At 39.1% G+C, this 11,560-nt stretch overlaps 1 protein-coding gene across 2 annotated transcripts; it reads left to right on the forward strand.

The window, feature by feature from the left end:
- The first annotated feature begins 271 nt into the window (after positions 1-271).
- LOC106063410 (uncharacterized) lies at positions 272-11,065 on the forward strand. 2 transcript variants are annotated; one of them, XM_013221761.2, is made up of 3 exons: positions 272-371; positions 2,858-2,946; positions 7,912-11,065. In XM_013221761.2, exon 3 carries the CDS (start codon positions 7,924-7,926, stop codon positions 10,708-10,710), a length of 2,787 nt encoding a protein of 928 aa, XP_013077215.2. In that variant the 5' UTR covers positions 272-371; positions 2,858-2,946; positions 7,912-7,923; the 3' UTR covers positions 10,711-11,065. The 2 variants fall into 2 exon arrangements, with proteins under 2 accessions (XP_013077215.2, XP_055870673.1); XM_056014698.1 differs by lacking the exon at positions 272-371 and adding an exon at positions 407-677.
- The last annotated feature ends 495 nt before the right edge of the window (positions 11,066-11,560 follow it).

An 11,560-nucleotide genomic window follows, 5' to 3' on the forward strand; every position in this document is an offset into this window, starting at 1 on the left:
CTTTTCCTGAAGTTGATGGAGAAAATCATGTCAATTGTGGATCTCCCTGAGCGAAAGCCGCATTGTGATTCTGGATAGACCCAATCAGCGAGTTTTGTAGCCTGGGAAGTATCACTGGAGCAAAGACTTTGCCTACATGTTTATTCGACCAAGAATTCGTAAATAATTAAATGAAAAAGCGAATGTTTGTTTTGATCCCTACTATTCGCCAATTTAATAATTTTTACTTATTCTATATTAGTAACTTATATTAGCTATATTAGTGTACAAACAAGGAATTTCCGGAAAGAATGTAAATGTTTTGATTTCATATTTTTAAAGTAACTTTATGGGGGGAAGCTCGAGGGAGTAGGAAACAAAGATTCCATTAGGTAAACAAAAGTTAGATCTAGAGTCTAGATCTAGTTACTGATAACCTAGAATTATTCTTCCGTTATGGTAAAGTAATGTAATTTTAAAGATAATTGAGCTAGATATAGAGCCTAGTATCTCGATGATCGACTATTCTTATTTGGTCAAAACATTTGATAATGCAAATATTGATTTGACTTACTTGACTTACTAGATCGCTAGATACAAGAATCATAGAATCTTAAGAATGGTATTTGGTCGCTTTCATTCGTAGAACGACAGAAATGATTTTTATAGAAGACGTCACATCTTAACTCTTAGTTATGGTAAGTTTAGATTTGTTTCGCCCATACAATAATTTCCCAATCGAAGCTATTGGATCCAGAGGAAAGAAAAGAAAAGGATCTGCCGAACTTGTGATATGCGATTACATCAGAGATGAGACTATGTAATTACACTAGAGATGAGACTATGTCACTATGTAATTACACTAGAGATGAGACTATGTCACTATGTAATTACACTAGAGATGATACTATGTAATTACACTAGAGATGAGACTATGTCACTATGTAATTACACTAGATATGAGACTATGTCACTATGTGATTACACTAGAGATGAGACTATGTCACTATGTGATTACACTAGAGATGAGACTATGTCACTATGTGATTACACTAGAGATGAGACTATGTCACTATGTGATTACACTAGAGATGAGACTATGTCACTATGTGATTACACTAGAGATGAGACTATGTCCCTATGTGATTACACTAGAGATGAGACTATGTCCCTATGTAATTACACTAGAGATGAGACTATGTCACTATGTGATTACACTAGAGATGAGACTATGTCACTATGTGATTACACTAGAGATGAGACTATGTCACTATGTGATTACACTAGATATGAGACTATGTCACTATGTGATTACACTAGAGATGAGACTATGTCACTATGTGATTACACTAGAGATGAGACTATGTCACTATGTGATTACACTAGAGATGAGACTATGTCACTATGTGATTACACTAGACATGAGACTATGTGATTACACTAGAGATGAGACTATGTCACTATGTAACTACACTAGAGAATGAAAGTAACGTATCTGTCAGAAAGAGTTCCAAGAAGACTCCTATATTCGTTACAACTGAAAGAGTTCCAAGAAGACTCCTATATTCGTTACAACTGAAAGAGTTCCAAGAAGACTCCTATATTCGTTACAACTGAAAGAGTTCCAAGAAGACTCCTATATTCGTTACAACTGAAAGAGTTCCAAGAAGACTCCTATATTCGTTACAACTGAAAGAGTTCCAAGAAGACTCCTATATTCGTTACAACTGAAAGAGTTCCAAGAAGACTCCTATATTCGTTACAACTGAAAGAGTTCCAAGAAGACTCCTATATTCGTTACAACTGAAAGAGTTCCAAGAAGACTCCTATATTCGTTACAACTGAAAGAGTTCCAAGAAGACTCCTATATTCGTTACAACTGAAAGAGTTCCAAGAAGACTCCTATATTCGTTACAACTGAAAGAGTTCCAAGAAGACTCCTATATTCGTTACAACTGAAAGAGTTCCAAGAAGACTCCTATATTCGTTACAACTGAAAGAGTTCCAAGAAGACTCCTATATTCGTTACAACTGAAAGAGTTCCAAGAAGACTCCTATATTCGTTACAACTGAAAGAGTTCCAAGAAGACTCCTATATTCGTTACAACTGAAAGAGTTCCAAGAAGACTCCTATATTCGTTACAACTGAAAGAGTTCCAAGAAGACTCCTATATTCGTTACAACTTGTTTCGAAGGCCCATATTCTAAAACACGGATAAGAGGCGAGGCTGGAGACCGAGCATCTCTTGTAGACTTTCTCAGCATCTTTCTCTGTCCCACATCAGCAGTGCGAGTGTTCTCCAAATAAAAAGGCCTTTTAAGGAAAGATGTCTTTTGATGTCTTTCCTAGTCTTTTAGGGCTTTATTCCATACCATCCAGCGCTATGAACTCTGTTCTATTTGACACCCTAACAGGAATTCTATTTTACTTCCCCGTCTGCCTGTTCATCTCATGAACATTTTCACTTGGGAGCTAAATTGAGCTAAGTCGAACTAAGTTGAGAAGCTTTGTCCAGGCAGGATCTGCGAGATAATAGAATAGAACTGTATACTGTGAACTGGAAATAGTTTCCTAGGTTAGGTGCGAATAAATCGCATTACTAAAAGGGCTTATTTTCATGTTCCACATTTGTGTGTGAATGGAACACAAGACACTGGAAAATTGGCGTGAAATTTCGTTCATAGTCCTGCATGGCTATTTGAATGCACTAGTGAAATACTAAGAAAAGTTTGAGAAATGTGACCTAACGAAAATGTAAATTCAGCCTGAAATATTAGGCCTACTAGTTGACACTTCTGTGTCAACATCTCCGCCATACTCAGGGTCACAGTTACATTTAGTAGTTCTAATTCTTTCGTTGCTGTGTTTTCTCAACAGGTTTCAATTTCAAGGCTTTCAGGGGGCACCACCATCAGCAATCAATACAACTGTTTCTGTGGGAATCAAATTTCGTTCAGTTCTATCAAGTAGGCAAGCGTCTGTCTCGATTCTGTTGCAAGTCTTAAACATTTTAATTTTATGATCAATAAAGTTTATGAATAATAGCTTAAAGATGTATAGCGTAACAAACTTTATCGGGGAGTATGGCAGTACCGACTTTTGTGCAAAGAGAAACAAATCTTGGCTCAGTAATAATTATAATTTGTATTTTGATATATTCTAGTGCTGTTAACGACCATAATGTAGGCTACAAAACAAAACAACAAACAAACAAAACATAATAAAAAACAAAGTTACACAAACACAAACTCAAAATCAGCCCCGAAGTGGTAAGCCCAGGCAGGTAAAAAGGCAGGTTTCAAATTTTTAGAAAGAATATCAGAATGAAATTCTATCAAAGGCAAATGACAGAGAAGAATGGAGAAAGAAGGTTGACGGATCTTGTGTGGTGCTCCAACGATCCAGCAGACCAAGGGATAGGTGAAAATGAAGGAGAGGTTCGATGTCCACCTGGCCTAAGTGATGTCATATAATGATTATCTAATTGATCTAATTGTTCTGTAAAGGGTCAATCTCTTATTCAAAGCCTCAGAAAAAAAAACATTTCTGTAAAAAAAAATTAAAAATCTCCCTATCCTTTAGTTCAGTGTATAGTGACTATGTTTAGTTATTGTAGTTCAATCGATAATAGGAAAAACTACTTATTAATTGCTGTTTAAAATTACGTTTTAGTTATATGCATACTAAATAGATTTGTTTCTCTTTAAAAATAAAAGTAAACATTTTTTTTATAAATGTGGTAATTAGTATGACAGAACTTACATAACTTAGCAATACAATTATAAAATAAAATTTTTGACAAAAAATCTAAAACTGCATAAATGTGTTAAAAAATTGGGTAAATAGTGATGTCCCTTAATAAATAGCCTCCCGTGTTTGTTACTATGAATAGTGAATAGTTATATAAATGGTGTATTTTTTATGAAAAAACTGCTTGCATAGTCGATTTTAAAACTTAAATTTTTCGCTTTCAGAAAAGAAAAAAGTAGCCATTGCATCAAAACTTTGAATGGTCTAAAATATTGTGATGTCGGATTTTCAATTTCTTTTCTAGTTTACGAGATTTAAATGAGACGAAGAACGAGCGGGCGGACAGACAGATTACACAAAACTAATAGCGTCTATTCCCTTTTCGGGAGCCGCTAAAAACAATAACACAAAAAGGCGAAGTAATCTAAAAACGTTTTTAAAAAGTAATTAAGGTTTGTCTGAGCTCAATGGGGAGCAAGTTGTAATCCTTTTGTCTATCCCCAATATCCGTAAGTTTGGAGGGAAAACCTTGGCACATACGGAGTGAGCTTTGAAGCACAAGGCTATTTAATGTTGTAATCGATTCCTGCACTGACAGGGAGTCTGTGGAATGCACGCCCAGTAGCGGAATAGTATTTTGGTTTGCATGAAACGATGTAAGCTGTTCTAATTTCGCTGCTGCAGTTGTCCAGGCGGAATTTTTTTTTGTTTTATGTGCCGACTTGAATGACCAGTTGAATCGTCTGCTCGTCTTGGGTTTATTGTTGACCATCCAGATACTTAACTCCGCCATGTGACGGTCCCAAGCCCGGCTGATAAAGGAGGAGGGTTGGGCGTAGGGCTATCTACCCTACCCTGTAGAAAAACCACTAGCTATAGAAACAGCAAATCAACAGCATCCAGATACTTAAACAAGCAACATCATTTTGGTTATCTTCCCGTGAAGACTCCTAAGGAACTGAAGGCATCTAGCTGTGAGTCATCAACGAAGAAGTGCTTTGAACTGCTAACTAGTTGTAGAGAGCCGCTGAGTGTCTATGTGTGAACAGCACAGGGTGGGTTTTGAATTGTCGATAAACACGGATATTTACATCAATGTGTAGAATATTGTAGTAGCTTCTATTTTGTAAACCTTGAGAGAAAAGAACTCTGGACTTGTGCAACAGTACCATCAGAGCGGCCTTTATTATATTTCAATGTATCAAATGGGAGGCGACCTCTAGGATCATCGGACCATCAAGAAATACATCTTTCCAACTACCACACACAACTGAAAGTGGGTAATGTTATTTAAAAATACATTCAAGAATGGACTCAAGAAAATATCTTCAAATCACTGGAATGTTTGGACTGTACCGATTGGATACTATTGAGAAAGAACATTTCCAATCTGGAAGACTGGGTCGAAGCAGTGACCAATTACATTAACTTCTGTGTGTGTACTTCAAAGTACATCCTAAAAGGATGAATCTTACTAGTAGCACTGTCTACGGATGTAAGCTATTACATTATTTCGGAAAATGTGTTAGATTAAATTAGTAGGCCCTATTACACTATAAAACGTCGCTCAGAGGTGGCCCTTTGGTAAGACAATATTTTATAACCTTTAACAATCTGTATGTGACAGTGGCATCCATGCGGCCCTTATAAGGCCTATCTTATAAAATACAAACGTGACTTCAAAAAAGAAGATTTATATGGTCCTACCCGCCCATTTGGGTAACGGCCCACCGGGCGTTTGCCCGAATGCCCATATAGCCAGTCCGCCCCTTCGACCAAACATTATCTAACGAGCTAAAACACTTGAAGATGTCAAAGTTAACAACTGTTTAGAAATAGCAGTTACTGAAGAGCTAGTCTGCAACATTTAAAAAAAAAAACAATGAAAGCTTGTGGGCCTGATGGAATAAAGGGACCAATATTTTAAGAATGTGCTGAACATCTAGCTGAACCTTTTATAGACATTTTCTTCACTTCATTAGTCAACCACGAGATACCATCAGAGTGAAAGTCGTCCATAATTGTTCCTGTACAAAAGATTGCCAAACCAAAGGAAATTAATAACTTAAGACCTGTTTCCTTACTTCCAATGTGTCTAAATGTTTAGAAAAAAACTAGTTAAATGTTTCTTATTAATGATCTTTGTACTAAGTTCCTTTCCAATTGGCTTATCAGAAGGATAAAGGTGTAGACGATGCCATCTTGTATATTGTTAGAACTCTGGTAGTGGTATGGGGAGGGGTAGTAGTGTGTGCGTAGTCAGCCCACACAAATCGCCTCAGGCAAGAAAAAGACGAGTCATCAACTGTGACGAGGGAAGACGGTCCACAGCGATGATTGGCGAAGTTTCAAGAAACATCTCAAGTGAACACTACTCAGGTCAGTCACGTCGGATGTAGTCATGTGATCGACCAGAATGGCCGAGCGACGTTCTGTCGGTTTCTGGAAGGCCAGCCCGGACCCTATATAAAAAGCGGAGGTGTCACAGTCAAGCGTTCACTACAGTGCAGTTCAGTGCGGTTCAGCCGTGTGGTTCTGTACGGTGCATTACGACGGTTCGGTGCGGAATGGAGTCAAGACACCTCGTGAGTAAGAGACGACATCTTGGTTTTGATCTAGACGTTCAAGTCCGACACTATGAGCCCAGTGCATGAAGTCAGTCCTGAACAGTTCAACCCAGTGCAAGTCCGACACTACGAGCCCAGTGTATGAAGTCAGTCCTGAACAGTTCAACCCAGTGCAAGTCCGACACTACGAGCCCAGTGTATGAAGTCAGTCCTGAACAGTTCAACCCAGTGCAAGTCCGACACTACGAGCCCAGTGTATGAAGTCAGTCCTGAACAGTTCAACCCAGTGCAAGTCCGACACTACGAGCCCAGTGTATGAAGTCAGTCATGAACAGTTGAACCCAGTGCAAGTCCGACACTACGAGCCCAGTGTATGAAGTCAGTCCTGAACAGTTCAACCCAGTGCAAGTCCGACACTACGAGCCCAGTGTATGAAGTCAGTCCTGAACAGTTCAACCCAGTGCAAGTCCGACACTACGAGCCCAGTGTATGAAGTCAGTCATAAACAGTTGAACCCAGTGCAAGTCCGACACTACGAGCCCAGTGTATGAAGTCAGTCCTGAACAGTTCAACCCAGTGCAAGTTCGGAACGAAGCGGAGAGGCTTGTGGAGTTTGATACATCAGTTCAAGAGTTGGTACGGCAGTATGGTTGTTAACAGTGAAATATTTGTACAGTCAGTGTTACCTGTTGCCAATAGTACAGTCAGTGTTACCTGTTGCCAATTGTACAGTCAGTGTTACCTGTTGCCAATTGTACAGTCAGTGTTACCTGTTGCCAATTGTACAGTCAGTGTTACCTGTTGCCAATTGTACAGTCTTGTGTTACCTGTTGCCAATTGTACAGTCTTGTGTTACCTGTTGCCAATTGTACAGTCAGTGTTACCTGTTGCCATTTGTACAGTCAGTGTTAGCTGTTGCCAATTGTACAGTCAGTGTTACCTGTTGCCAATTGTACAGTCAGTGTTACCTGTTGCCAATTGTACAGTCAGTGTTACCTGTTGCCAATTGTACAGTCTTGTGTTACCTGTTGCCAATTGTACAGTCAGTGTTACCTGTTGCCAATTGTATAGTCTTGTGTTACCTGTTGCCAATTGTACAGTCTTGTGTTACCTGTTGCCAATTGTACAGTCAGTGTTACCTGTTGCCAATTGTACAGTATTGGCATTGATTTACTGGACATTAAACCGTTACTTTATTTTGTAGCCCTTAGTTGTCAAGTTCTTTAATATGGTAGTGTCATGTGGAGCAGTTTAAAATGAGCTTGGATAGTGATATTGTTACAATATTTTAAATACTGTCTAGAATTGCCTAACACTTATGGTAGTTTTTTTTTATTGATTTTTCAGTGCACTTAGAGATATAAAAACATTGAAAAATATTGCAATAAATGATAAAAAGGATTTGGGGCTTAAATCATACTATAAATACTGATTATATTACCAAAAAAGGATAACGAGAATTTTCTAAGGGTTGTTAAGGGCCTTAAAGGTATATGTGAAGTCAGTTGTCAATAAAGTCTAAAACAAAGTAGTTAGCGATTCTCAAGGAGAGGAAAAATTGAGAGAGATTTTATTTTATTTGACGTTAATTTATTCCATTGGCTTTTCTTTCAGGCATTGAAACACATGAATGCTGAGAAAAGATTCTTAACAATGTTTCCTTCTTACGAATTTCAAGAGAAACCAGTCAGGAGACTGTCAGAATATATGTTCCAGCCCATCAGGGAAGAGAACAGCCCCCTGAATACTGAAAGCATTGACCACAGCGATGTATGTTCTGTCAGCTCTGCCCACGGCAATATCTCCCCTAGCCCAACAAACTGGGTACGCTGGAGATGCTCGCACGTTGAGAAGGCGGACCCCCATCACATAGTCTTAAACCAGATGACTGTCGCATTGTCCCAGTCCTTCACAGACGACTGCAGTTCCGAGCTTGAACGCATCTGGGAGCAATCGAGCACACGTAGAACAAAGTTTATGGATCGTAAACACTCCAAGACCCCGCGATCAAACATTGCAGCCCCTGAGGAAGTTGCACATGGGGGAATCAAAGAAAAGATGAAATCAAATCTTTACAGGTATAATATAGCCAGCGATTCCACGGATGCAGAAAAAGGCGCAAAAATTGATCACTATTGGGAACTTTGTCAAGGAGACGCAGAGCACGTGACAGCTCTTGAAAGAATCATGTCATTTTCTTCTGTTGATCTGGCCCGTACTACCCATTATTCTGCTTCCACTGATGTGTCTGAGTCATCCGCACTATTGGATGCAGATGATCAACTCAAAGACAAGCGCTGCACACGAAAAAGAAAGAGCGTCACGTTTTTGGAAAACAAAGATGTCCCCGTCCCAGACACAGCCTCAAACGTTGAGTGGGCCAACTTCTCTCCTGACGCGAAGAAACCCAAGCACTACTCGAAACGCAAAAAGAAAAGCTTAGACACTTTAAATAGACACGTCGAAAAGGCCAAACAATTGCTTGAAAAAACTAGAAAATTGATTAGGAGAAATGGCGATGAAGCGAGTAGAAATGCATCGCGCGCTAGACACAAGGGAGAGAAACATCTACATGAGAAACGTAGAACTATCAAAACTGTTCCAAAGCTAGAGAAGTCTTATCGATCATTGTCATTGGATTCATTGGAAGCTGCTTCTTGGAGTGGATCCAAAAAAAGGAATAAAGTCATAAAAGCAACAAATCTAAGACTTTTAGCAGATCTCAAAGGGAAGAGGTTCCAACATAAGTTATCCAATCCTGAGCTGGCAATAAGAGACAGACATCATACTAAGCATTTCAAAGTAAAGCAGACTGGGTATTCACTAACTCCTAAAACCAGTGAAATAGCCACCCGACAGAATGGCTCCAATCAGGACTCTCCAGGCAAATCAAACATCAAAGAGAGTCCCAGCTTAGATGAACGCTTGTTAGAAGCTCTTCTTTATCAGAAAGAAGATCGTTTAATAAGAAGTCTGTCCGCTGAGAGAGCCACTGTTCAATTGATCCCAAGCAAAAGGAAAACAGACAAGAACCATCATCGAGCTCTCAGCAGAAAGTGCAGCAAAGGTCAGACACATCCAACTCTCGGGGATTACCACTCAGCGCACTCTTCCAGCAAGGAGCGTCACCGCCAGGCACAGTCAGTGTCGAAGAAGAGCATCAAACTAAAACCTCAGAAAACGATTTACTATTTTAAAGTGAAAAGAAAAAAACATAAAGAAAATAGTTCAAATGAACGACTCAGCAATAGCGAAATCTGCATGAGGCAAACCAAGTCCAGAAGTTCGAAAAGCAAACAAAAGAACTGTCGGAGCCAAAAGTTCACTTTCAGATCTGAATCTCCTCGGTCCTTGACAAAGAAAACATTTCCTAAGAAAGAACAAGTGTTTGTGCCTAGTGACATTACAAGAACCACATCCGAACCTTCTTTCCTCATTGAAACTGGTCAGTCGTCTGCTAAGAAAAAAAGACACAAGAGATCGAGTTCTCTGTCAACAGAGAACATGAAACGTCCAGCAGCGCTAATTCAATCGTCACCCGAAGCCAAACAGCAGGATGGACTTAAAATAAAAAAGATCAAACCAGAAAGAAAAAGAAAGAAAGAAAAACTAATAACAAAATCGAAAGCGGCCAGCCATGAACAAAACCACCAAGGAAAAGGCGCGTCTACATCACGGAGTCCAAAAAAATCTAAGACTAATACCAGTGTCATGGATGTACAACAAAAGACCAACCAAAAACACACACATTTAGATGTTCCAAATTTCACTAGGTCAAAAATTCGCGCCTCAAAACAGAAAAAAGAAAACTGTAAATCCTGGCCATCAAATCAACAGCATAAAAATACACATTCTACTTCTGAAGAAATTCTCAAATCTCTAAAGGTCAAAGAGCCCTGCAAAGCAAGACGTTGGAAGAACGATGGTGATTCCAAATGTCATCTTGGCGTCAAACATTCTCCTACCTCGTCCAATTTGTCCGCAGACCATCTTGATGTTTGGAATAAAAGCTCAATTAAAGGCATTCTGAAAAATTGCCCAGTTCCAAACTCAGATCTGGTAGAGGATACAATGGTTGCAAACGTAACCAATGCACAAGAGTTGCCTTCCCCTTTTATCGGCGACACTAAAAGTGTAGAAAAGATTGAGACAAAAACTGTAGATGCCAGCACAACAGTGGATCCAGCATTGCTTCCTAGGACTGAAACTAAACCTCATCAAGGCTCTGCTGAAAGACCAACTCTAGCACCGAATTCCGAGCGCCAGAATTTCTTTAGGTACATTCAAAGTAGCGCTGCGAAACTGGTTCAAGAGGTCAAGGAAACCTTTGGTCTTATCGATATGGTGGAGGACTTGGTCGTGGATGAGATGGAGTCCGACAGAAACATTCGACCTGGACATCAAACATTCTAATGGTCGCAAATATATCACCTTTAGAAGTGAACTCGCCTTTGTCTTGACACTAGAATGTGCACAAATGTTCTAGCCACTTCTTGTAGCACCTTATTAATGTTTCCAACTTTTCGTAGCACCTAGCCAATGTCGTGAAGCACCTAGCCAATATCATGTAGCACCTAGTCAATGTGTCCAACTTCGTGTAGCAGCTAGCCAATGTCGTGTAGCAGCTAGCCAATGTCATGTAGCAGCTAGCCAATGTTTTCAACTTCTTGTAGCAGCTAGCCAATGTTTTCTAATTTAAGTATAAGCTTTTCTAAATTGGGAGAAGGGAAGAACTAATATTTGGGGAAAAAGGGGGGGGGGTCATAAAAGCAAAAATAAACAAAAGATATAATTAGTTACTAGATGTTCAGAGTTCATTGCTTTTAGTTCGTCATTTTCCAGAAGGCAATCTTATGTCATTACGTAATCTACATAAACAATCAAATTACAACGCGTCTTTATTATTAGTCTAGATTTTGTATCCACATGGATGACTTTATCATACTTTAAATAGCCGAAGTACTGTTACAGAACATAAATAGCTTTACGCATTTTTAAAGAAAGTGCTCATAATCCATACATTAGACATATTCAGAGATGTCTCTCACAGTTCACTGGTGCCGCTTCTGTAGTAGCTGCCATAAAGCGGGCACTAACCCAGGGGTCGGCAACCTTTTGAGTCGGAAGAGCCGAAAATTACAATTTACAAAATTTCGAAGCTTTTAAAGAGCCACAAAGTTTTTTTCTTGCCAAATATAAATAGTTCTCACACTATGATTTTTTAAAATGAAAAAAAAAACGGATTCATATATTAGTAGTGTTT

This window comes from Biomphalaria glabrata, chromosome 16, assembly GCF_947242115.1.
Source record: "Biomphalaria glabrata chromosome 16, xgBioGlab47.1, whole genome shotgun sequence".
Classification (NCBI taxonomy): Eukaryota; Metazoa; Mollusca; class Gastropoda; family Planorbidae; genus Biomphalaria; species Biomphalaria glabrata.

Coding starts and splice junctions, on each gene's coding strand:
- LOC106063410 (XM_013221761.2), top strand. CDS start 7,924: ATGAATGCTGAGAAAAGATTCTTAACAATGTTTCCTTCTTACGAATTT.